At 34.2% G+C, this 26,331-nt stretch overlaps 3 protein-coding genes and 3 non-coding genes across 9 annotated transcripts in view; 2 read left to right on the top strand and 4 right to left on the bottom strand.

The window, feature by feature from the left end:
• The window catches only part of LOC140664113 (glutamate receptor ionotropic, kainate 5-like), a 274,048-nt gene that overhangs the window by 69,398 nt on the left and 178,319 nt on the right, over positions 1 to 26,331 (top strand). The gene's annotated exons all lie outside the window — the stretch shown is intronic.
• LOC140664117 (mannosyl-oligosaccharide alpha-1,2-mannosidase IA-like) overlaps positions 1 to 26,331 on the bottom strand; it is a 228,238-nt gene that overhangs the window by 62,236 nt on the left and 139,671 nt on the right. Inside the window, exon 3 of one of the 4 annotated variants that reach the window (XM_072888891.1) lies at positions 22,313 to 24,462. The exons of the other annotated variants lie outside the window; for them this stretch is intronic. Within the exon in view, the coding sequence (XP_072744992.1) occupies positions 24,454 to 24,462 (9 nt within the window). The 3' untranslated portion in view covers positions 22,313 to 24,453. Of the gene's footprint in view, positions 1 to 22,312; positions 24,463 to 26,331 lie in introns of those variants that run through there. 4 annotated transcript variants of the gene reach the window in all.
• LOC140664116 (trehalose transporter 1-like protein) lies at positions 10,031 to 15,612 on the bottom strand. The gene has a single exon (XM_072888884.1). The coding sequence runs from the start codon at positions 14,683 to 14,685 to the stop codon at positions 13,162 to 13,164; it is 1,524 nt and encodes a 507-aa protein (XP_072744985.1). The 5' UTR covers positions 14,686 to 15,612; the 3' UTR covers positions 10,031 to 13,161.
• Positions 20,586 to 20,658, bottom strand: Trnar-acg (transfer RNA arginine (anticodon ACG)). Its single transcript has one exon. It is a non-coding gene; the product is annotated as a tRNA-Arg (tRNA).
• Trnae-uuc (transfer RNA glutamic acid (anticodon UUC)) lies at positions 20,999 to 21,070 on the top strand. The gene has a single exon. It is a non-coding gene; the product is annotated as a tRNA-Glu (tRNA).
• On the bottom strand, positions 21,835 to 21,908 carry Trnai-aau (transfer RNA isoleucine (anticodon AAU)). Its single transcript has one exon. It is a non-coding gene; the product is annotated as a tRNA-Ile (tRNA).

The following is a 26,331-nucleotide window of genomic DNA, read 5'->3' as shown; positions in this document are numbered from 1 at the left end:
CGGCGGTTAATCCGCTTACGCGGAAAAATTTCGATACGCCGCGCGCTTTGAATATATACTTACACATGCGCATACGTGTGTTGTATACATGCGTCTATGTGTTTAGATGCTCATATACAATTTATATATATATATATATATATATATATTGTGTGTGTGTGTGTGTGTGTGTGTGTGTGTGTGTGTGTGTGTGTGTGTGTGTGCGTGTACATATAAGGCGTAATCCCTTTTTCGGCGAGCAGTCGGATTCGCGATGTAGGTGTATAAGTGATACACATAGTGTGTGTAGTGTGTGTGTGTGTGTAGATATACAGAGAGGCCGATTGTGGTCGCGAACGTCGTAGAACGTATTTACTTGCGGCGGGGAAAAGTTGGTTCAACCGAGCCGGCTACAAAGGTTTCCCGCACGGTGGTGAATTCTGGATATATTTGGAGTTTCGGTGCGGATTTGTGGACAGCTTGAATTCACCGCGAGCGAACAGCAGGCAGATGATTGAACGTTTTACCGGAGAGACGCGATGAGATAAAAGAGATGCGCGTCAAATTTATTCGCGAGAAGAGCAAAATCGAATATATATTTATTTATTCCTTAAAGAAAGAAGCAAATCAACCCCGTGTGCTAAATTTTATTTTTCATAAGTTTTAAATCGGTTTGAAAGTAGGATTTTCTCTACTTATGAAAAAAGAAAAAAAAATAAAGTTTTGGTTTTGTAAAGGATTTATATCTACTCTTATTTTTACGTAATTTTATTGGTGATTGTATTGCATTAAAACAATTAATAGCCAATTGTTGTAATTTTCATCATCGCTTTAAAATGTACGTAAATATTTGTATATATGTGTAATAAATAATAATGCTGTTGTTTATTATTTTATGGGTATTATCTAATCGTGGCTATATTGTGGCTATATTATTATATTTAATCGACACATTTACCGATATTAGTGCAAACCTTTATTATTATGAAAACAGAAGAGAACGTATACGTTTATAGACCGCACTTACGAGATTTCGACAGGATAAAAAAATGGACATCATTCATGATACTTAGACAATATTAGATACCAGGGACGACTGGTAAGTACAATATTACCGATAATGTTGTAGTCGCAATATTGCGTAATCTTTGATACGAGATGAAAGGTGCGAGCGTCTCTCTACTCGCTAAGCCACGATCGGCGACAGCGCGATTGCGCAGTGATAAACTAAATCGGTCGGGACACGTGCAAACGGTTTATCAAATTGATTCACGTCCTACTAATGTCAGTGATCGACGATAGGCTTTCCGGCAACGATCGTGTGAAAATCACCACGTTGTTCATCGCGCACCGCTTGACGACACGCGCGCTGAAAGGCGCTTCGAGAGAGCCGTTAAGTGCCGCAAAATATCCCACGATCGATATCCCGGTATATACCGTGTATAACGCGCGGTGGCAATCAAGAGTTACGAGATTTGGCTCGGGATAGATCACCGCGTCGCGCATAAAAATTTTAAATCCGATTTGTTAATAGTCGGATGCGTCGCAGTTTCGGCTATCGTCACGCAGATTATTTGACTATTTTTTTTTTTTCACAATACTGCGGATACACACGCTGTTTGAGTTAGGGGGTTTTGAGTTATCCATATATATAAAAATAGTCTATGTTTATTTTAATACGTAAAACTTGATTGTAATTTCGATTTTTTCGTCAACATTTAAACTTTGATAGTTTTAATCATTTGATGTTGTATGTGTCATACTTTATAAATAAATAAACTTAAATAAATAAAATAATAAGCTATATAATAAAATAAATTAATTCAATATTCTGTAAGAATGTATACATACACACGTGTATTTATATTACAGATAAACTTCAACAATACATCAAGGTCGTGTCATCAAATAGGTTCAGCACAAACTTATTTATTGTTGTACTGAATTAGGATATCATAAAATAATATCCTTTATAAACATATAATATGTATTAATAATAATATATATATATGTATTATATAATGATTAATAATAATAACATCAGGTAATATGTAATATTTCATTTAAACTCACGTAGTGCATTTAATATTATCAAAAGATTTTTTAAGCTCTCATGTCATACACATACACGTATTCATTACATTTTGTAATTAATAACAATTATTTTTTTTCAATATATTAATAAATAGTAAAGAACCGTAAAGATGTAAAGACACATAGATTAATGCAAATATTTAATTTTATTAATATGAACAGAAAAATTTAATATGACAAATTTCAGAGTATTTATTACAGAAACAAAATCTTTTTAACGTAATCAAAATTTACAACACAAGTTTTGATAAAAATCTTATCTTTTTTCCTGTTTTGATAAAACTTCTTTACAGGAAATTTAATTAACAAAGCTTGTGTTTTGCACATAAAAATTTGGTTATCACACTTTATTGGGAAGGATTATTGCCATATATTATATCAATGTTTGATTAGAGAGATTGTGCTTTAAAAAAGAATAAGGATATTGTTGCATTCGTTGCAGTGTTTTGCACTCACTGCTATCAAATTCGATATCAATATTTGCGAATAAACACAAAACATTGCTTGCTTCATGTAGCTTATTCTTAAATTATTTCTTAAATTAATTTTTAAATAATTACATTATTTTTGAAAAGTAGACAAATAATTATTTGTGTTACATAATTTAGAGATTTTCTGTTTACATTTTTAGAGAGAAACTCGAAAATTTTTTTCTTAATTTAAAGACACCGGATCTAAAACGAAAAGATGGCAATCTTAAGCACAAATCGATTCGACGTTTCTCGTGAAGAGAAAAAAAAAGACAAGAGGGATATTTGGTCATGGGATAATAATTGAGTTTCACAATCGCGGTAGCCTTTTACGGATGCGTGTATGCGCGGAATCGGCAGTATTTTTCACGCGTTCTCCAGCGAGGCAACACGGCAAGCACGGCAGCGTTACAACCGATGTTACATACACAATCTCCCAAAATTTATGACTAAAAATACTAGAGCAGAAAAGTTGTTGAAAAATTTAGTAAAAATATCATTTGTGATATTTTATTTCAAACAGTAGTTTTTCAGTTAAAGCTGACAAATCATTCTATTCGAGCTACGTTTAAACAGTCCTCTGTTTGTGAGTCACGCATGCGTTATTTATTAGCAACGCATGTACGATTCAACAATATAAATGAATTTATTTACAATAAATTTATTAATTTAAATATGAAGAAATGAATTTATTTTGACATATGTTACAAAAACATATGTGTAATTTCTGATTCTAATATTATTATCCGATAAACGTAATGATACTAACATGAATTTTAAATAGGGTAGTATTAATAATTTAATACTGGTTCTATATATCACAGACGATACTGCGTCAGATTTATTATTCCAACATCGTAACATTGGCGTACAATATTGCGACCATCAAACTTTTAACAACATGGGGCAAACATTGTTGCCATTTATAAATACCCACCCAAGCGGCTTAAAATCATCATGACGTACAAAAAGGAAAAGTGGCATGACAATGATCGCCGGCCGGCATCGCGCGGACATCAACTAACCGACAATACCCGGATTATCTTCGACGCGACAAAGCCGCCTCGTAAAACCAATCCCGTATACGGCAAGTCAGGTCAGGCTACGCGTCCGCTCGATCGAGTATTGTCACCGGCACCACGCGGACCACGGTGGTCCCATTCGGATATTCCCATTCACCGTAAATAAACGCGAACGCGAAAACCATTATTACGCTCCAATTTCTTCTCGAAGACGAGGAAAAAGGGCTGTTTTCTGGAGTCTTCCCTTTTGCGATCTCCACGCAATATCGTGATGATGAGGTAAGATTCTTATGGATTTTCGATCAGATATCTTTTCGTTTTTTTTTTTTCTTTTTCCTTTATAATGAGATACATATGCATGTTAATTGCTTAATTATTCGCTCTACATTCCAGGAGAAGAGAGTCTAAAGAACAAACGACGCAACGCAGAGCAAACGTAATTTACAAAATACAATTTTCGAGAAGAGTGTGTGTATTATCTGGTAACGTAAAATTGCGTGTCGGCGAAAATGTAATGCAATATGTTACACAATAGATTTGCAGGAAATGAAGGAGAGAGAGAGAGAGAGAAATTGCTGCTGCTGCAGTCGCTTGTACTTTCGTAGCGCTTTGTGCGTGACAACGCACGAAGAAGATACGACTCGTTTATGTGATTTATTGGTGAATATCGGTCGTGAATGCACTGGTAGCAGAGATAGTACAGAGAATGCCCGGTGATTATTCATATCCCTATTGTCTCGAAAGATTTATCCGCATATATGCGCAGCTTTCCCATCGAGTGGACGACGGTAAGAAGAACCGCGCGCGCGTTGGTTTGGAATGAAACTTTTATGTGACGTATCGATGGACATGATATCGAGACACGGCATATGACGTCGCTTTGAATTTCGGGTATATCGCTTTTCCGCAGGGTATCTCGCGTGTTGCTTTATATGTGGTAAAATAATAGTTGGCAAATTGCGACCCAACGAACATCGAGATGACATGTTCTCTATTCGTATTTTCTTTTTTTTATTGAACATAGCATTGATTTTTTACAATAAATTTTTCTTCCGAGGCTATTCTTGGAAAAAAGTTGTAGCGGAAAAGTAAAGTTTTCATCAAAATATAAATTATCAACTATTTCTTTCTCGTTGCAACAATCGCTCAACAAAATTTAAAGAATTAAATAAATGTAATGAACCAATAAAGGGACAAAGCGATAATGAATAATACGCAAAAAAAAGTTGATCAAGTTCAAAATTGAATAACGTTATGGAAATTAACTTGATCAAAGCCTCTCACACGTTTCGGCTCTTCATGATTCTTGGAGTGTTTGTTGACTGACAATGAGACTCCATTTGAAAGTCCTTCGTCTTGATTTCTCGTCTGGATACATTTCGCGTAAGTTTCCATGTTAGATTGCACAACCATTTACGTCGACATAATTTCCACGATTTAAACAAGAATCGTCGAGAGAGAGAGAGAGAGAGAGAGAGAGAGAGAGAGAATCAGCTTACATTATATTTCAAGTTAACTTTTATTACGTCAATTTACTAGAGTGACATTTTTCAGAAAATCGTCCGCTTAAAGAACATATAGTTTTTATCGAAATCTAAAGAATCAAGCAAGTGCAAATATATATATATATATTTATATTTATAGAAAGCTGAAGAAAATAATTATCGCGAGAATTTAATTAAACTAATAACATCCGCACGTATTTCAAAAAAGATATCAAAAGTAGAAATATTGCATAATCATAAACCTTAAACCGTTTAAGAAACAAATAGCGGAATAATCCTTTAGGAAAGCGAAAGATCTTCTTTGCGAGCTTCGAACAAGAATTCAAGGGTTTGTTCTGATTGTAGTTATATCTAAGTACGATTGCGGAGGCGATTACCAGGAGATTACTGCAATTGCGAGTGAACGGCGCTCCTATACTTCCGCAGACATTGATATTCAACTAGGAACACGCCACTGTAATTTCCCGTGGCTATCCCCATCTCGCCTATCCTTAGACGATTTCCTTTGTTTTCATGACCTAGCTCAAGCATTCGAAAAGAGAGAGAGAGAGAGAGAGAGAGAGAGAGAGAGAGAGAGAGAGAGAGAGAAAGGAGAGAAAGATTCAGTACTTAATAATTAGCGCTAATCAATGCTCAAAGTAGGAATATCGCGTAATTAACAGCAAGAAAAAAAACCACCGATGATGAAAATTACTTAATTTGTTTAATCGTTATACAGAAACCATGATATAAAATAATTAACAAGAAGAAAGTGGCACACAAGTAAAGCTTAAATAATTATGACATATTAAATAATATTAAACAAATATGAAATATTAATGAAAAATTGAAAGGGTAAATCTTGTAAGCTGGAAATTACTCGCGTAATTAAATTTCATTTCCTATTCTCGGATGTGCAAAATTGATAATGGTATTTAAAGCGCATGCAGAATTCAGATTACAAAATTTTAAAATAACGGCAAGAAGAAAATCTTTAATAATAAAATTTTATGAACAAAAAAAAAATGAATCTTTATTAAATTCTTATCTAAAAAACAGATTTCGATTTCATTGTATTTCAAAATTATATTGACATTACAAGAAAGATCCGTATAAATCGATACAAAGATCAAGTTTTCCGATTGTAAATCACGACAAAGTATTTTGCTGAAAAGAAAGCATGGCGCACGTGCAGATATACCGTATGTATACCGGTCGCAGCTTCATCTGCGATAAAAATGTATTAGAGAATCTTATATTCAAGACCAGACCCACCTCGGCGAAGATAAAACTGAGCGCAATGCTTCCTGGTACGTGCCTTGATCTGCATGCCAAGAAGAGTAACGCGCCTCTTCGTCGTTCCCTTCTATCTCCCCCACTCTTCCTGACGTCACTACCGTTTCGAAATCCACTTTTCCCCTTAAGCAAACCCGATCAGCGCGTTATCTAGCAAGACTATACTTTCCACGGAGTGCATTTTTACTGCAAAGCAGGATTTATCGAGAAATGTGTCTCTGAAATGAATTTATTACTAATTTTGTCATTGATCACATAGCGGATATTAATTTCCTATTTGCGAATTCAAGGATCCGAGAATACGAGATCACATATATTTCTGGCTTGACCAACTTGACGGACGACAGAACGAATAAGTCTCTAGGTCGTTTAAGCCGTCGCTCGGTTGAACCCTGGTGTTCCTCCTTGATACATCGTCTTCTCGGTAAACCGAAGACGCTACGAGACACGATCGTGAAACACTGTTACGTGATATGTACGTACAGGAAGTGAGAGAAGGTTCGGACGACAGTAGCAATGACGCACGACTGCTCGTAAAACATCGCGGGAAAGCGCCTTAAGGTACCGGACATAGATACACGTACGCGGTTTATGCTCCAGATTCCGAGCTTCGTCTGGTCCGTAGTAGCACGGTTATCTGCAGGGTCCCGGGCTAAAACTCCCAGTGTTTTCCGTCGTTGCAAAAACCCGCCAGCGATCACACGGTTTGGGACAGGGCGCGAGAATGTATCGCCGATAAATTCCCGCGAGCTTAAGTTGCGTTCGCGACACTTTCTTTTTCTGAGGTTTACCGTACTTTCGTGTACGGTCTCTCTTTTTTTTCCGCAGATATATCAACGAAGAAGGCTACACAAACTATTCCATATATATATATATATATATATATATATATATATGATTTTTCTCGTCATATTAGCTTTGTTTGCACTTTCTTCCTCCATCTCTTCGCGGTTTCGCAGCATTTATTTTCTCGTCAATGACTAGAAGAAAATTTACGGTCGTGTATTCTGAAAAAAGTGCATGTGAGAAACAATGTGAAATATGAACAATATTGCCCATCATATTTCTCTGAACTATATGAAAGTTAATGTCTTGAAAGAAAAATTCTTCAAATTTTTTTCCTCATTTTTCACACATATAAATTAAATTTAAATCATAAAATTAAATTTAATTAAAACAATTATATCCATACATATCCATACAAAGTATTAAATTTGTATCAGAAATTATCTACCCTTCTTGGAGCGATAATGTGTTTGTGAATTTATGAATGTAATATAAATATATATTGTGTCACTTTTGGAAAAATGTTGCAATTTTTTAAATGTATAAAATAAGTTTTTACATTTATTAAAGTAAATTTCTGCTAAATTTTAAAATATTGTATTGTAAATTAAAGTTACATATCATTTATGAATTATATTGGCAACCAGAGAAATTTTTAAATATATGATACACTCGGTAAAATTGCCAATAAAATGTTCGTACAAGCAAACCAATATCTAATCATTTCATTATCAAATGTTGGAAGAACGCAGCATCCCTGGCGATATAGACGCTATCATTTTATGCAAAGCTGACGCTCAGGAACGTATGTAGTTCCAACTTCGAAATAGAATTTCATGAAGTTTCAAGCGATCACGGGCGAACATCATTTCCTGTGCTGGGCTTTCTCAACAACGATTCTACAGTCGATGGTGGACTTTCGTTCGTGTGATTGCGGCCTGTAAAGGATGTCTCTTCCTTTTTGCGCGTTAGATTTAAAATTTCGTAAAACACATAACATTAAAAAGGTTACGGAAATCATTATTCTTGGAAATATTTTGCGAAAAACTGCCGAAATAATCTGTAATTCGTAGTCCGTATATGATTTTTCTGAATTAAAATTAAATAAAAATTTTCAACAATTTATATATTCAAGCAATATACATACATATTTCATTCTTTGAGTGATTGATATTTCTTTCTGATAACTTTCTGTTTAAAAAGGGCAAACAAGAATGTCTCATTTTACATACTTTATTTTCACAACTGTTATTATTTCCATTTGTTCTTATAATTGAATCCCCAAGATTTTAAAACCAAATATACATTTCTCAAAAGAAAATGTAGAAAAGTCAAGAATAATTAAATATATGAATTCTTGTCAAGTTAACGATATGTTAAATAATATGTGCAATGGTACAAGCACTATATTGAAGAAAAAATTAACAACATCATTAAAAGAAAACAGAGCTGCAGCATTTTACTGTATTTAGAGCGCTGGCAACTTTGTTACCTACCAGTTAACTTGCAACTTTGTGGCAAATAGTATCATCACGCTCCGCGAAACTTTTAGAGTGTTGTTCCTAAAGTCGATTCCAACGTTATCTCCGGCTTGGTATACGTTTCACAAAAATTGCAAATTATTGCTACCGCAGACGCCGCACAGTAACGGGGAAAGGAATGAGGAGAAAAAGAGGTCTCGGAAAATCCAGTTGGTTTTTATCACCTTGCCAGGTTCTTAAGCAGAACTGATGCGAGGAACGACATTTTCGTTAGAAGCCGAAAGCAGAGTTGATCTCGTCGTTGAGCAACGTCAGGATAAATCGTTGAGTTTGGTTTTCTTGCTTTAGTAAAGGATTTCTTCTTTCTTTCCTTGGTTCACTTTTAATCTCCATTATATCCATATGTGCCATATTTTCATTCCCTTTTTTTTTATGCTTAAAAGTATTTGAAATTATTTCACTGCATATGTAGAATATATTCTTTTTAAGGCTTGATGAAATGGAAGAGAAATATACATTAAAATAAACATAAATCGTTGCATTTTATATATTATAAAAATAAAATAATAAGAAGAAAAGAAAATTTATTTTGATTGTAAAGAAAACTTATCTCTCGATACAGGATAACGTCTTTCTGTTTCGGAGATAAGCGATCGACCTTTATCTTTCAGTCCTTAACTTTTGAGAGTGAGAACCAGTACTTTTACTTTCCTTTCCCGCCGCTGTCGGTGGGTTCACAGGACCTGATAAAGTTCTATCTCCTTTTTCTCACACAGAGACCATCTCATTTCGCGATTACTCTCAGCGACTAGAGATAGAGTTCCTTCAATTTTGTCAGAGAAACACAGGCCCCCTACTTGGAATCTGGATTTAATCAACGCCTTATCTTCTGTCTCGTATAAATTTCCTAATGACAGTTGAAGAGTTTTCCTTGCCGGATGTAACAGACTGTCGACACGCAACGAAGATGCTTCGCTTTGAACTTTGACATCTTGTCAAACTTTTTATGAACCCTGGATACTTTCGCAGAAAGGATTAACAGATCCTTAAAAAAAAATATTGATCGATGAAAATATGAAATAATATAAAATATACAATAGGAAAAATATATTACAGCATCGAGAAAAAAAGCTGTAGATATAAAAAAAGAATATTCTTACGTTGACAATATCTTTAGTTTCAAAATGTAAATCTTGAAATGAGATTATATTGCGTTAAACAAAGAAACTTTGCTTCGATGAAGATATTTTATATATAGTTCAACAAAGAAAAATATATTCTTGTTAGTTGAGAATAATTTTCTTGAATGAAGAGGAAAAAATGTTGGATAGAAAATAACACATGTTCAAATCGAAGATTATAATTTTCTTAGAGTTAAAATAATTATTTTATTTTTGAAATGACAATTGTAGTATTGAAATGAGATTATAATATTGTTGAAATTTAAGATTTTTAAATTCTTCTAACAAGATTATAAATTGTTGCGTATATATATATATATATATATGAAACAATGAACGCGTTCACATGAGTATATAAGTTTTGACTTGACACTTACTTTTTATAAAAAAAATCTCACGATTACGAGGACTACGCTACAAATGTTCGTAAATACAATTTATTAAACCGGATGAAGCACATTTTCTTTGAAAAAGTCGCGCGCTTTATTCAAGCGACTACGTGATGTCGCGATAAAAAAAACACTACATATATATATAGCGGCGTTTGAAAAATTTAATGCAAATGAATTCACGCTTTATTGCGTCGGGCGAGACAGTAACCGCCTGCGATTTTTTGAACCTGCGGCAATTTACGTTCGCTGGACCAACAACGGCGTCGGTCGAGACAGATCATAAAAGCAATCGCCGTCTAGTCGTTTCGCTTTGCGTCGCGGCTAGCGCATAGCATCGAACAAGATGTCATTCCTAAACCGCAAACACAGGATCGCGGATGATGATGAGTAGAGAGGAGAGAGAACACGAGAAATGTTTATGAAGTACATAAAGCTCACGGACGGCAGAGTTACACACACGGTGGCGCACAGTGATCTGCGTGAGTTTGCCGAGTGTGTTACGGCGTTACATTTTCATTTTACTGGTAAATTTACTCGCTGGATCATCCCCTACACAATTTTGCCGCCGTGTCGGATTGCACGCGACTTTCGCGCTATCTCGAAATTATCATTGCACGAACGGAACGTCTGGAATTAAAAATGACACTCGGCTTTTGTTATTTCTTTTTTTTTTTTTTTTTTTTTTTTAGAGTGTCGCGATATAAAAAGAAATGTTCGTTATAAAAGTCGGCAGATATTTTTGCTTATATTTGTGGAACCACACACAATGTTTACCGATTTGTAACGGTAGTACATCGACAAGAACGGTAGTAAATCGACAAATATTTCCCGATATCCGCGATATACTATTTTCCTTCCTTTTCAATGCTTGCACTACGGAGCAATTTATTGATCTCGCCGCGTGTTATTTTATTATTGCTTTTTTTTTCATCACTTACATTTAACGCACATAGTTCAGACACGTAGGTACTAAAAATATAAATTTTTTTTCAACTTTCAGGACAATCCACTTTATATATTTGTGCTGTAAAATATACAGACGGTGACTGTAAAGACTTGATCCGAATCGATACGAATGTCGGCTCGAAACGCGAGAGTGCTAAACGTTCCCGCTCGACTGCATTTTCCACCGTCGAGCTCCTCTCGGCGGTAGATCGAGAAAGAAGAGGAGTCTGAAGGGCTTCATCGTCAAGGCAAAAAGCGCCATTGGCACGGCGCTATCGCGTAGGGACTACCTAGTTTTTATTCTCCTCCATTACACAAGACCTTACTGAATAGGCCACGGGAGAGGACGCACGACGGGTCATTACGCATTCATGAAGATTATATGCAGTTCAGGCACGTCGCGCGTGGGAAATTGGGCCGAGATTGTCCTTATCGTCATAAATCACGTTTGATATCATCGACTTTTCATTTCCAGCTCTACCGATCGTGAAATCTTTCAAATTGTCAAATTTCTTGTTCCGATAGGCGACTCATCCTTGCAAGATATTTACAAACGTTTGAGAGAAAATCAGTTACAAATATATGTATACATATATATAAAGCTAAATAAAAAATTTCATTAACAATTCTTATCTCTTTTTATTTTTACTGTGTGATATTATTCTTTCTATGTTTTTGATTTTACGACGTTTAATAATTAATAATATACACATATAGGTAACAGTTATTTAATTTGTAATTAATATGTAAGATTATTGAAAAATTAAAATGCCGCTATGATATAGGTATCATTTCGCGAGATTTTTCGCCGGGAATCGAATTTCGCAAAAAGGAGAATTGATCGAAAATGATTATAGTAAAGAGTAGCAAGGATTTGTACGTAACGACCACTTTGCGTGCTTGCAATAATCAGTACAAGGCGAGCCAAATAAAAGCAAAATTGAAAAAAGGAGAGTAATGAGGTAAGATTGGGGATGAAATCAAAAAGAGAAAAACCATCAGAGTTTAGCGTGATTCTTTATAGCGCTCGCTTTTGATGTTCCAAGATTGAAATCGTACCGTAAGAGGAAAAATGGTCTCTTAAAAGATCCATCTATGATTCGTCGCTTCGCAATAACAAGCGAAAACCGGTTCGATAGAAAAATAAAATTGAATTCATCATCGCTAAATTCGATCGAGCATTTATATGTGACTTGAATGATTCATACAGTGCAAAAAACAAAACAAGTTAAAACCGACTTATCATTCTTCTCATGTGTGAGAAACTTTAATATCTACGCGCATGGTAGTCGATTCATCCATCAACCGGAAACGATCTATATCTTTATCTTTCGCCTCGAAATCTCGACGAAGGACGATAAATCAGGATTCCTCGCATTTTAATAACCCCGACAGCACCGACGTCATATTTCACTTACGTACGCGCCTAAGTCACTGCGCGGCCCGCAAAACGTCACGCGAACGCCAGGGACGAACCGTAATTTCCATCAGCTGCGGTAAGTGGTCCGAGCAATAATCACGTGAGAACGCAATTTTACGGTCCGTCGTGCTGGCAAGGCTCGCAGTTAAATTTCTATTGCTCTCGCCACTTCGTCCCGACGGCCGCAGAGTCATTATTTCGACGCATCGGTTAATTTTACAGCACGTCCGAAATATATCCGGTCGAAGGATGCGTCGCATCGTCACTTACGCAATGCGAAATTGCTTGCGGTAGCGCGTTCACATCACCGTCAAAGTCATCTTTACCGCAAACAAAAGTAATCTCGACGTCCTATAATTCTTTTGACTTACAAATTATATAGATTTTTCCAAATATAGATAGAGTAAACGCGTAAGAGAAATTTTACCTTCACTTCGTACTACTTTTACGCATTCTCTGTCATACAAAGGTAACTAACGAAAAAGTGATTCTTACAATAAAATAAGATTTAAATGAATTTTTTACTTATTATTTTACTTATATCGTATAGATACGCGAATTTTTTCACAATTTTTTTCACATCTTGTAATCTTTATTCATTAAAACAATAATCATTCTTCATTTTGCATTTCTTTATCCAATTTCTTATTTTTCTCGGAAGAATCGTATTCACAGAATGGAATTTCTACATTTTGTATTTGCGACTTGTGAGATTTTTTGTTGAAAAATATTTGAATCTCTTGCAAGGTTTTATTCCTGGTCTCAGGAAGAACAAAATATAGAACACTAGTTCCGATTAATGCCACGAAGCCGTAAATAGCAAACGTACCATTGGGCTTTATTAATTCTATCATAGCTGGCATCGTCTTAATCACCACGAAGAAGCACATAAAGTTAAAGCCGGATGCTAATCCGGAGCCGAGCCCGCGAAATTTTCTCGGGAACAGCTCACCGCAAAGTAACCAGGGTATAGGAGTCAATCCCAACGGCAGCAAAGCGACGTAAGTGACAAGTAGAATTACAGGAATCCATGGTCTTCCGATATTAAACGTCAAGCACGCGCTCAAAGACAATAAAGTGACAGCGACGCCAAAACCGGATACAAACGTCATGATTCGCCTACGGCACGTTTTCAAAAGAACGCACATGGTAATTCCGAATATCAAGCGAATAGCATCGATGACCAGCGTTATCAGATACGCGTGTGTCCGGCCTGAAATGTCCGCCAACATTTCGACACAGTAGAAATTCATCACATTGGCACCCGCGAATTGCATGACAAAAAAATACAGACAGGCAATGCCGAAGGGTTTCAAAAAGTATCGCGACGACCAAGGCTTTACAAATGAACGTAGCATCGATCGTTTTCTGGTCCTCTTCTCGGAGATTTCCACAAGTCTGGTGGTTTCTAACAGAGAGAATTCCTCGAGCGAGCGTTCACCACGAAGAAATATCCACGAGCGTTTCGCTTCCTCGATTTTGCCTTTGCCGAGTAGCCACATTGGACTCTCTCGCGAGAAGATACAGGCAATCCAGCTGATTATAGGCAACACGGCGCAGATATAAGCGGTAGTCCGCCAGTTCAGCCAAGTTCCCATCGCGTGACATGCCAATATACCGATGGAAAGGTTCAAACCGACTGCCCCTAGTAGAACACCGCGCAACAGAGGGTCGCTCGTTTCACTCACGTAGATTGGAAAAATTGATGCGTGGATTCCGATGCAGTATCCGGTCAGGAGTCTGCCTGCTATCAAAGTATGTACGCTATTGGCGAAACCCATGCTCAGCCAGCCGATACAAAAAATAGGATACAGCAGCATCAGCGATGTCCTTCTGCCAAATCTTTCCGCCACGAAACCGCCGGTCCAACATCCCGGTGCTACTGGTAGAATTGAGGCCGCTGCAATCCACGATTCTTGGTCGATAGTGAGCGTTCCAAAGTGATTTACGTCCGCAGATTCCGATAAAGATTCGCTGTCGTTGGAAGAAATTGTTTTCAGCTGCGGAAGAAGTATCGCGCTATAACCGTTTGACGTGCCGGCCGCGATGAGTCCTATCAGTGAGGGTAGAGCTGATAATAATTGTTTGAGATATAACTTGATTTTCTTATCCGATACATTGTAGTCAATATTCATTGCACTATCAATAATAATCTCGATGAAAAGAGAGACGTTAATTGAACGATGACTTAGCCCTCTTCACTGGATATATTTTCGGAAACTTGCACTCTTATCTGTAATAAAATTCTATTTCGTTCACTTTGTTTTTCTTCTCGAAATTTAAATTTGTTCAACGCGTTGCACAATGCTGGATTAATGAAACAATAGTATCATTTAATAATGCCGCATATTGATCGGTAACAAGTCTAAGATGAAGGCACTTCAAACCGAAAAATTAAAATTAATAATTTTATTAATTCTATCTATGTGAGACAACGTTCATATGAAATCTGAAACTACGTATGACAAATTAATCAACGCGTTCTTGAAATTGTCAAGCTTGTATCTTATCTTTCCCACTCAGTGATTATTGAGAATTATCAAACACGAAGTTCGCAAAATTAGTACAGTTTCCGCGTGACAACTAAAACAATAAACGTGAAGACGTCCAATTGTACATATAAATAACATCGAGGATTGTCGAGAAATGCATTCGCAATTTATATCAACACATTGCAATCAACGATACTATTAAAAAGATATTTAATTATGTGCTTAACAAAATCGCTCGAGCTATTTCGTTCTTATAAAGAAACTCGAAATTTCAGCGCATCAATTTCATAGTTATATTTCTTCTTAATAACTGAAATATTAATACTGTCGCATGTCAGTCATATGATGTTGTATTCTTTTATAAACTAACAAGACGTAATCTCTTGATAAAATGGATTGAATAACACCGAGATTTTTTTTAAAGGCTTTCATGCTTGACGTTACTTAGATAATGTCTGTCAGTACATTTTTAGCAATATTAGAATAAAAATACAAAAAAGAAACAAGAAAAGTTATTGAACTATTAACGTTCCCTTGGAAAATTTAAAATATATTTATAACAATTATTTTAAAAACATAATAAAAGAATAATGATGAAAGTAATTAAATTCAAAGTTCTAATAATATAAATGTTTTCTTCATTTCTCTTTTTTAATAAAAAAAAGTTAATATTACACAGTTTGCATATATACGATATTTTATTTTAATTTCTCTTCTTTAAATTATAATTATTTTCTGTATCAGTATGTTTTTGAGAGAGGATTATTTTTCTACGCACAATCTTCACGCTTGACGACGCAAAGTACACGACACTTAAATTCAATCCTACGTCTACATTCTTCCCATGCGGCAAATCCAGTTGTCTCACGTCGAAATAATTAAGTCGGTGTACCGCTCTACCGTGTAGAAAATTAGACGCGCCACGTGCGTGACGCACATACGCCCTCGCACGAAAATGAAATTAAAATCTCCGTCCTTTCTCCGCGTCCATGCAAAATAATTTCTCTGCAGTGCCCCGAAATACGCCACGGTATTTTAACTAGCTGAAAAGGGATTTAAATGATCCGGGTGGTCGCGGGAATTTAATACGCGCCCCTCGTCGAGGGCAGGAGCGACGAGGGTGTTTCGTATTTTGGCCGACTGCCAAATGCGATTTTCGCGTTATTTATCTTTCGCGAGAGAGGATGCGAGCATTCACGAGGATACGGGCCGAGCTCGTTCGCATCGATGTGCTACACGCATCGTGTGTGCTTGTTCCGCCGATTAAAAACTAACGACTCCGCGCGAGAGAAAAGCACTAATGCCAAGCGAGAGATATTTAACACGTTCCCCGTGCTTTCGTGTAATTAAACGCTTTTGTACCGTTTTCGCTGCTAATTCCCGTCATTAATTTTGGATAATTTTCATTCATAAAAACGGTGAGATTTATACCATTCTCTCTTTTTTACAAAAATTGCCGCGCACGCAAAGTATATCGCATAAGAGAACAGAAACATTCTTTTTTTTTTTTTATATTTTTCGACATATTTCTGTTCTTTTAACTTGTTAAAATCTCTGCTTAAGAAATCTAAAGAAATTACTTTTACAAGTAATCTAATTTTCTCGAAAGTAAAGAAAAGAAATGTCCTCTTTACTGGCCTTCGCTCGAGTCTCTAACCGGAAAGTTTCGTATACGTATTTCAGGACCGATCGATATAATTAAAATTCTCACAACGCGAAGGCAATCGGTAGACCAATAGAAATCAAGAGATTGGATGGGCAAACAATGAGCCTGGCAAATTTCTCCCAATTCTATTATCGTGGATTTCTAACTCTTTGATGTACGATAAATATTCTGGCACGAGGTATGCCTACTGCTCCTCTACTACGATCCACGTCGTGCACGAGATACGCCTTTTAATGTCGAGGATTCTCAAAAGTCTCGTTACTCCACGAGCAACTGTACTTCGACATTAGAGGAGATACTTGGTTAACGACGAACGCTTTTACGAGAATACCCATTGAGATTCACGAAGAATGAGGATTTTGTGGGTGCATTTTAATGAACTCGAAAAAGGATGAGAGTCAGAATGCAGTTTTTACGAAAGTAGAGCGTAGAGGAAAATTGATAATGACGAAAACTCTCAACATCAAATTAATAACAGATGTCTGAATTCAATCGAAAGTAAAATGTTACTTCAATATACGTGTATTATGTTTCTACAAAATAAACGGGAAATTACGGAATGATGTAATATCGTCATCATAATTTCTGGATACGATGTTTACGAAGGCTTCTCTTTACAGAGCACCGAAATTTCCTGGAAAATTTATAAGCGCAATCTCGGGAGAAATTTCTGAAAGACCTTAGGTAATTCTAAGGTCTAATATAAGTTTTACTCGTCCTCTCTTCTCAGCCTCATATATATGTACAAGCGGAAGACTTATTTAACGGTAGATGCTCTTATGAGAGTGCATGTCGAGAATCAGGAAGGGCTGGGCTGTCGTAAATGAATGTTGACGAGCTTTTGAGAAACGAGACTTCGAAAGGATAACAATATTTTGCATAACGACGAAATCTCTGTAAAATATTTTCTATTATTTTTTGCACATGATGTGTCTACTATAATATTATAATAATACTGTGCTGATGAAATTTACAGAAATCTTTTTAAATAAGTATAAATAATACAAAATTTCAACTTTAGAATGTGCTTAAAGTATAATGATTAATTAATGTAGCTGTTTTATTCTTCCACCGCTCAAGTTTATTTTGCGAAAGTTGACTTACTATCGATACATTTATCATTAATGAAACATCTAGCTGTTCTTGGGAACACATTCTGTTCGCATTGCATACTTGTGACGACTAAAAGCTTCGAGAAAGCCGCTTCGCCGCTTTACCGTCGAACACGGATGGACCGACTCGCGCAGAGAGATTGATGCGTTCCGGAGCAGAGAAAAAACAACTCGCGTGGGATGCATTTGTTCGGGGTTTTAGGTGAAGAAAAAAAGCTGCTTCTGCTAAAACGACCGGGAGAAAAGTTTCCACGGGAGAGAGGTAGGAGAAAGGGAGCAAATGACGAAGGTCGCGAAAACGAGTATACTAACTTTCTTGGGGGGATACTGAAGGATGATGTGACGAGGGAAAAAGGCTTTCAGAAAGGTTCTTTTCGATGGTCAAACATCGTGCTCTTTGTAAGTTTTTGCTAAAATGTTCTCCCTAGTGACTGTGCAATGTAGATATCCGTCAAGAAATCGATAGATGAATATAAACACCAATGGAAATAAAAATGCCAAGTTAAATCGTGAAAGGGTATTGGAAAAATGTTTAAAAAATACATGACTATGAAGGTGTTACAAACTTTTACTAATGGACGAACACGTTACAGAAGCGTTTTATTATATTATAATTAAACAACGCAGCAGAATTTTGAAAAATTTTATAACTAGAGATGCACTAAACGTTCGTTCAATTAAGAATGTACATACGTATAATATTACGTTTCTACTTAATATGTTTAACAAATATTATGCGAGAATTTTACGATATATTTAAAACAAAAAATTAAACTTAGAAAATTGTAACTACTTAAAGTATTTTAAATAAAACAAAAAAATTAATCCTTTTCTCCATTTTTCCTATCGGGAAATTAATATTTAGATACATAAACTACATGAATACAATGTTATGTGATTTAACGTGATAGATTGATGCGGGAAAAATACCGATCGACATGGCATATTTTCTTTCTTTTTTTTGTAATTTATTTTGCATGTTTCGCGTGCGCTACAAATTAATTCGTCAAAAATTCTAAAAGAATTCCAGAGAGTTCAAACAATTTCGAAAAAATGATCGGCTATTGTTCATCGCTCGGGGTACCAATTTCTCCGTAGATTCTCTCATATAACGCGTCCCTCTTTGCAATAATATCAAACATATTACCAATGTTCAGCATGCGATTCGTGCCGGCAGATGGCAAAATGATTGTTTTATGAGTAGTTCTATTGCCTCGTTCGTTGAATCTTTCTAGCGTATGAGCAAAACATTATTCGTAATATCCAAAGGAGTCCATAATGCAAAACGGTGCAAGACATTTACCAGTGCATAGTGTAAAATCTGTTTTTAATAATAAAATGATTGTCGGTCTGATATTACGTCAAAGTACTGCTATTATGTAATTTACATTTTAATATATCTATATAAACTGATAAAATATAATTTGAACAAGAAAATTATACAAGGCAAGATAGAACGAACCAATTCTTAAATCAGTCAATTTCTATCATTTTCATATAAATTAGAAACAGAGAAAAAGAGAAAGAAAAGAAGATAATGGGAGAGAGAAACTATTTTCAATTTTCTATTTTATATAATTTCCACATCAGATAGTAGAATACATATTTGCTCTTTCGTTTTTTCATCAATACAAATCTTGTAAATAATTTTAATCGATTTGCTTTTGCAAAAACAAAAAATATTTTTTTAATCCATTTTTTAATCTAGGATTCGAAATTCACTTTCGACTTCCTAAACGTATAAAGTGCTTTAATTTCTAAAATGCAGTTATTATAATTTCAATATCATAAAAGAAAGACTAAATAATTGCTTAGTACGTAATAAATCATAAATGTCAATTTTTTTCGTTATTATCGAATTTGTCGAAGTAGAGCCTAATAGGAAAAAATTACTAGGGCGCATCATTTCATTTTGTAAAATGGGAATATTCGACAATTGCTTTATTGTGTACTGCATAAAACTGTTCCAAACCAGTGCTGGCTATTCGACAAGCTCTTTCTTTGAATATCATTTGTTCCACAAAGCATGTATTGAGAATGAATTATGGCGAATAAACCGGTCAAGGAACGCCCAGTCGAGATCAGCCGCACATATTACGAGAATATATGTTATACGTATATCTACTTCGAATAGGCGTCAAATGCAAGACCTTCAAATTATTATGGAAGAAAAAAAAAAAGATTCAATCTGTTTTCTGTCTTTCTTGAATGATGCAATATAGGCGTGAATTGCACGAGTAAAAATTTTAAAGCAACACAAATAAATTAAAACTGAAAGCATTTATCTCTGTAAAAATATTAGTACAGTTTCTCGCAATCTTCACTACGCAAAAATATCATATGTGATAAACAGAACAAATTGAGCAATATCCTTTGCTTCTCTTGTTACAGTCAATAAACATATAGCGAGTAATATATTTTTTTTCTTTCGATTCTAATAAATTCCCTCAAATGCACTAAATTTAATAGAGAATTTATATTAATAAAAAAGAATTTCTTATTGAATTTTTTATACTTTTGTCGCAAATTTTTTCTTTATCAGTTTTATTTTTTTCTACAATTTGCGTCATAAAATTTTAATATAATTTACATATTTGTTAACATTTTCAATCGTGTAATATTTTTGCACCTATTATACTATTTAATAAAGGAGAAACAAAAATATTTACATACAAATTTATACATTTAAACAAAATATATATTTTATAAATTCACAAACTGTATTGTAATTTTTTTTATAAAATAAATTTTGCAAAAATATACACCGATCCTGCCAGGATTCGAACCTGGAATCTTCTGATCCGTAGTCAGACGCGTTATCCGTTGCGCCACAGGACCACTGAACATCGGTGATCTATAGCCTCTATACACTGTATAATTTTATTCCTCTAAATTTTATTTTAATAAATATATCAAGTAACAAAAACATTTCTCATCTTAAACAAGATATATATCACACTTTTTTTTTATACACAGAATAATTTTTTAAAATAGAGTGATATTTAATATATATCTAGTAATTGATATTGGTTATTTTGATAATATGATAATAATCTGTCATTTTAGCATAATATTATAAATTGTATTTCAAAATAAATTTATTTTATTACATTAAGTATAGATTTTCTGTAATATTGTGAGATTGTAGAAGCGGTTTGTAAGACTTGTTTTCCAACAATCCGGTATGGTCTAGTGGCTAGGATACCTGGCTTTCACCCAGGAGGCTCGGGTTCGATTCCCGGTACCGGAATTTTTTTTTTCTTTAATTATATACAATATGAGAATTTTTAAAAAATGTGAAATAGATCTCGTATATTTGTATATTTCCTAATATATTATATTAAGTATTTTTTTTATTAATTCGGTACATGTGTGCAAGTAAAAGACCGCGATCAATAAGTACCATCACGCTCGCGAAAGAAACGAAAAACTTCACGGAGTAAATAAGGCATGGCTATTGCTTTTCTCGATGAAAAAACTTTTTCCTATTCCGGAAGCTACGTCTACTATTCTCCAACACTGTCCCAAAACGGCCCCATTAACGCCTCGACACAAACAAGCCGCGTTGAACTGGAAAAAGTTACTCAATTAGAGCTTTACGTCGTTCCAAAACTTGCTTCGTACTCAGCCAAAACTCAAATTCTTTCTTCTCTTTCGTTCTATCGAACTCGAGTCTTTTGGGTGAAAGCCAGATATCTTGTAGCCACTGGACTATACCGGATTATTGTAAGACTGTCTTAATATAAATCGGTTCTACAATTTTACATTATTACAAATAAAAAAGAATACAAAAGAAAAAATATAAATCCTTCTTTTATGCAGCTTTATGCATTTGCATTTCTTTCTTTTAATATATGATTAAACATTTAATTATTATTAATTAGTATATTGTAAGAAGTTTGAAAAATATGTTGTATTTGAATTTATTTTTTAATTTTGACATATTAAGATGAAAGCATTAATTGAAGAAATGATTATATAACTTAATAATAGCTAAAATATGCAAAAAAAATGTGGCCCATGAGGGGATCGAACCCGCGACCTTCGCGTTATTAGCACGACGCTCTAACCAACTGAGCTAATGGGCCAGCTTATTCTAAGTTTGCTTTTACAAGTTCTTGAATAACTTACAAGTTTTTTGTGCTTTAAAAATTTTAAGAATAAATTTTTAATATTTTAATTTTAGTTTTAATTTTAATTATTATTAGACATCAAAACAAAATCATTTTCTACATTTTTTTTATTTTTTAAAATAGGCGCAATTCAGCTTATATTAAAAATATAAATTAAATGCAATTATAAAATAGTAAAAAAATATATTAATTATGTATTAAAGCAAAATAAAAAAATATAGTCCATATTATATAACACTCAATTCTTTTTTTTAATTTTTTAGAGAATCTTTCTAAGAGATTAACTTGATTTTTTTTCAATTCATTACTATTTATTAAGAAAAAGATAGATGTAAGAAATGTTTGTAAAATATCGATTATTGTTATATCCTGATTAATATGCTGAGTTTATACTCAAGATAAAAAAGCTGTAAACATTATGTTGAATAAAATACACAACATTTGTGATGTTTTAAAATAATTATCAATCGCTACAAGGAAATTACGCTATTGTGCACGCTAACGAGCATTATCGCACGCTGCCGGATGCAAAAATTATAAATATTTGATGAGACTTATAAATAAAGATTTTATACAAAAAGATTATGTTAAATTGAAAAAACACAGTGAGTTGCCTTTTCCTTAATTATACGAATCCGTTATATCAAAATTTAAAAATAAACATGTCAAGTCACAATTTATTCCTGTTTTGCCATTAATCTATTTTCAACAAATCGTTTAATGCAATTTATCAAAACATATTACCTGTAAATACATCATACGCGAATAAAAATTATATAAAAAAATGAAAGTCAATTAAAAATTTCTAAATAATTTTATATCTTTTTTTGAAACATCCTGGAAGATTGTAAATAGAATTACAATCTAATCTACATATACTTAATTAAAATCGCGTAGGTCATTTTTTCTGGATATACTTTCGTTATTTTCGTGAATGTTTATTTCCTAGATAGAGCTTTGTTATTTTCTTAAAAAAAAATAAAATTCACATCACTATATTTTCAACTAGAAGTTATTAAGCTCATGTGTTACATAGTCTATATATTTTAAGCATTAAAAAAAGTATCATAACTTCATATTTCCTTCAGGATATAGGTATAGTCTTACGTGTGCACTCTTTGTCTTTTTTTCTAATAATGTTGAACCTCCTGCGATACCAAATTTACGAACCTGGCGCTTGCGAGAATTAGCTGCTAGCTAGCTCACAGTGATAACCTTTAATGGCATTTTTGCTGTCTCGCTCATACAATCCTAATAATTCTGTAGTTCTCTGTCCCTTTCACTCCTCTCTTTTTCTCTCATTTTCTTTGGCAAAAAATATCGTGGAATAAGTCTACAAGCTACCATAAACTATTAAGCCGCTGCAGGTGTCCAGCATGACTCTATACTCTATACCATAGTGTCAGCAAACTTTCTTCTATCGCCATACCTGTGAGCAGCAATCTGCTACCTTCTGGCAGAGCTTCAGGAAAGGAAAGAAAAAGAGTAATGTGTATGAACTTTAAAAATTACGGGGAGAAGAAACATGACTGTGGACACGAGCCAATCGACCAATTATCTAGAACTTTCTTGCAATATTTCGCATGATTATAAGATAAACGTTTACAAAGAAGATATATGAATCTATTATAAAGAAAGTGTCTATAAAAAATTTATAGCATATGTGTAATTAAACAAAATGTAAAAATATATATATTAGAATATTTTACTATAATAAAATATTTAAAACATCTAAGATACAGCTGGTAATCTATAAAAATTACGTAACATTTAATCAAGATATTATTAGTAAATGAAATATTCCGTATTAACAGGAAATTTTATTTGAATTATATCTTTTTCAATTAGAGTTTTGAATTATATCTTTTAGTTGATTATTTCTTTCATGCGCGCGCGAAACGTAAAATTATTTCGGAATTGTATGTCATCGTCAAAGTTCCATTTTTTTATAACTACAAGATTGAATTTAAATTTTCACAGGCTTATTGAAATAGATAAAAAATTTTATTTACTTTACGCTTTACGCAATAAACAACACTAAAGGTATTCTAGGATTAATACAACAAAGCCAGAATCCACTTTAAACTCACGAATGCCATTTTTTTGTGACAAAACTGAATAATAATATTTGCGATATACAAGTAAATTCTTTTTTCATTCAAACTTGTTGCTCAGGCCACAATCACTAACAATTAGTGCACATTTGGATAACGCTATAAGTATTCCGGTTGCAGTGAATAAAGCACGCGCCACCATCGTCGCAAAGCTCAAATGAAGTTTTTTCATTTGCGTGAGTAAATCGCCATAAAATCGTCAGGTAGAAGCGATCGGACAAACTGGCCATGTTTGCCATCGACTCGTAGCATGTCCCGGTTACATCGTAAAATTGTCGTTTTTTGCCTCAATCCCGAATGGCCGAGGCTAAATTGAAGCTCGTCGCATATCTCGATTTAACTTACACACATATGTACGACTGATTCCGCAGGGGATGAAATCGAGTTCAACTGACCTGAAATGAAAAAAAAGAAAAAAAATCATGTTCAAACTGTTATTCTTACATGAAATACATTTTAAAATTGATAAAAAGAAATATGTCCCTATCGTTATATATATTTATAGCTTTAATTTCATTCCTTAATCTTATTTTTTTTTCGTTATCGCATTAATCTTGTTATAAGAATAAAAGTAACCACTTTCTAAAACGGATTCATCCTTTCAAGTAAAATACTTGGAAAATATAAATCAGACGTTATTTTCAGCGAGATTACGGTATATATATGTGCCGCATATCGAGGAGCAGTTAAAAAGTGAGGAGTGCGAGTGAGGCATGAGATAATTAACGGCGGTACCTGCCCTCCGCTATCGCATTTCGTATATTGCCTGTGCGACGCGACGCGACGGCGACGGGTCGATCGGGATCGCCGAGAAGGAGAAGGGAATCGAAGGGTGTGCGGACCTCCACGGACCCCGAACCCCGAACAATCACCGAACAAATGCCGCTACTTGGGTGGCAACCTTCTCTTCGTTCATCATGTTTCTCAGCCGTGAAATCCGCTTCTGGAATCGCGGCACGAATTTCTGGCAATTCAAAAAAATAACCGCATCCTTGTGCGACTGTCGCGAAAGGAACCGATGATTCAACAGCGAGAATACCGTTACTAAAATCCCACGTTTCACATGAGCTCACTGTCCGAATATATCTTTCGCTCTCTCTCTCTTTTCTTTTTTTTTTTTTTTTTTTTTTTTTTGCTAACTAAAATTAAGTTACAGTAAATAATATCATCACAGATTAAAGCATTCAGTGCAGACTGATTAAGCAAAATTAATGAAAGTATGTTATTTCGATATATGTATTATTAAAATTATTGAATAGAGGAAACTGCTTGAAGCATATGAAAATTATTCACAGACTGTAAGTTTTCACGATGCAGAACGAATTTTTCTTCCGCCGAGTGAATTGTAGCAGGTGCAACCGCGCGAATTACTCCACGTGTGTCCCGTTTTAGCAAGATGGACGGATTTAATTAATTAATTAATTAAGAGAATTATTAATATCAACTAGATGCGTCAGAAATATACAGTCCAATATCCTGCACTTCATTTCTACGTCACGACAAAAACGACACAAACAAGATTGTTTTTACTATATCTAATAATCGATCGTAAACTATGTAATTATTCAAAGAAACGCGTAATTATTTTCTTAATAAGGCAACAATAATAACATTCGTTGTTGTCATTACAAAAAAATATACGCAAAATGCAGGAAAAGACAGAAAGACATATAATTATCTTTGTACATGGTTGGATCCTTTACTAATGACGTTTTTTCTCACAACTTGCATGCCTCGCTCGTTAGTTACATCAGATACGTTCTTATCAGGAATGTAATCAGATAAACAGAAAATAAATATTAGTTATATAACTTGTAATATTTTTACTAAATCTAAATCTTTTATATCACAGAAATAAATTCATTTAAAACAAAATCTATTTAAATTTCTTTTAGATTAATTTTAGAATTAATAATATATTCATTATAATTTGTTCCATGTATATTTTTGGAATACATGACGCTCATGCTGGAAATAATACATTGTTCTTTTTATAATATTCTATTATTGTCCATTTTAATTTTATATACATATAAATTTTTAAAATTATAATACCATATTCATTCAAGAACTTACGCACACACTGGTACAGACCTATGTACAGAAAAATTCTTTTTTACGCTAATTGACACTATATGTCAGAATTTCGTGCGTGTAAAATAAATCATCACAGATATTATTTACGTACTTAATGATATGCCATACTTTTTGATAACAAGGAAACTTACGCACATATAAATCAAGTGTTTTTATTTGTTTGATAA

Source organism: Anoplolepis gracilipes, chromosome 3 (assembly GCF_047496725.1).
Source record: "Anoplolepis gracilipes chromosome 3, ASM4749672v1, whole genome shotgun sequence".
Lineage (NCBI taxonomy): Eukaryota > Metazoa > Arthropoda > Insecta > Hymenoptera > Formicidae > Anoplolepis > Anoplolepis gracilipes.
The sequence above is the reverse complement of the archived record's forward strand: the minus strand, read 5'-3'. Positions and strand labels throughout refer to the sequence as shown.

Coding starts and splice junctions, on each gene's coding strand:
- LOC140664116 (XM_072888884.1), bottom strand. CDS start 14,685: ATGAATATTGACTACAATGTATCGGATAAGAAAATCAAGTTATATCTC.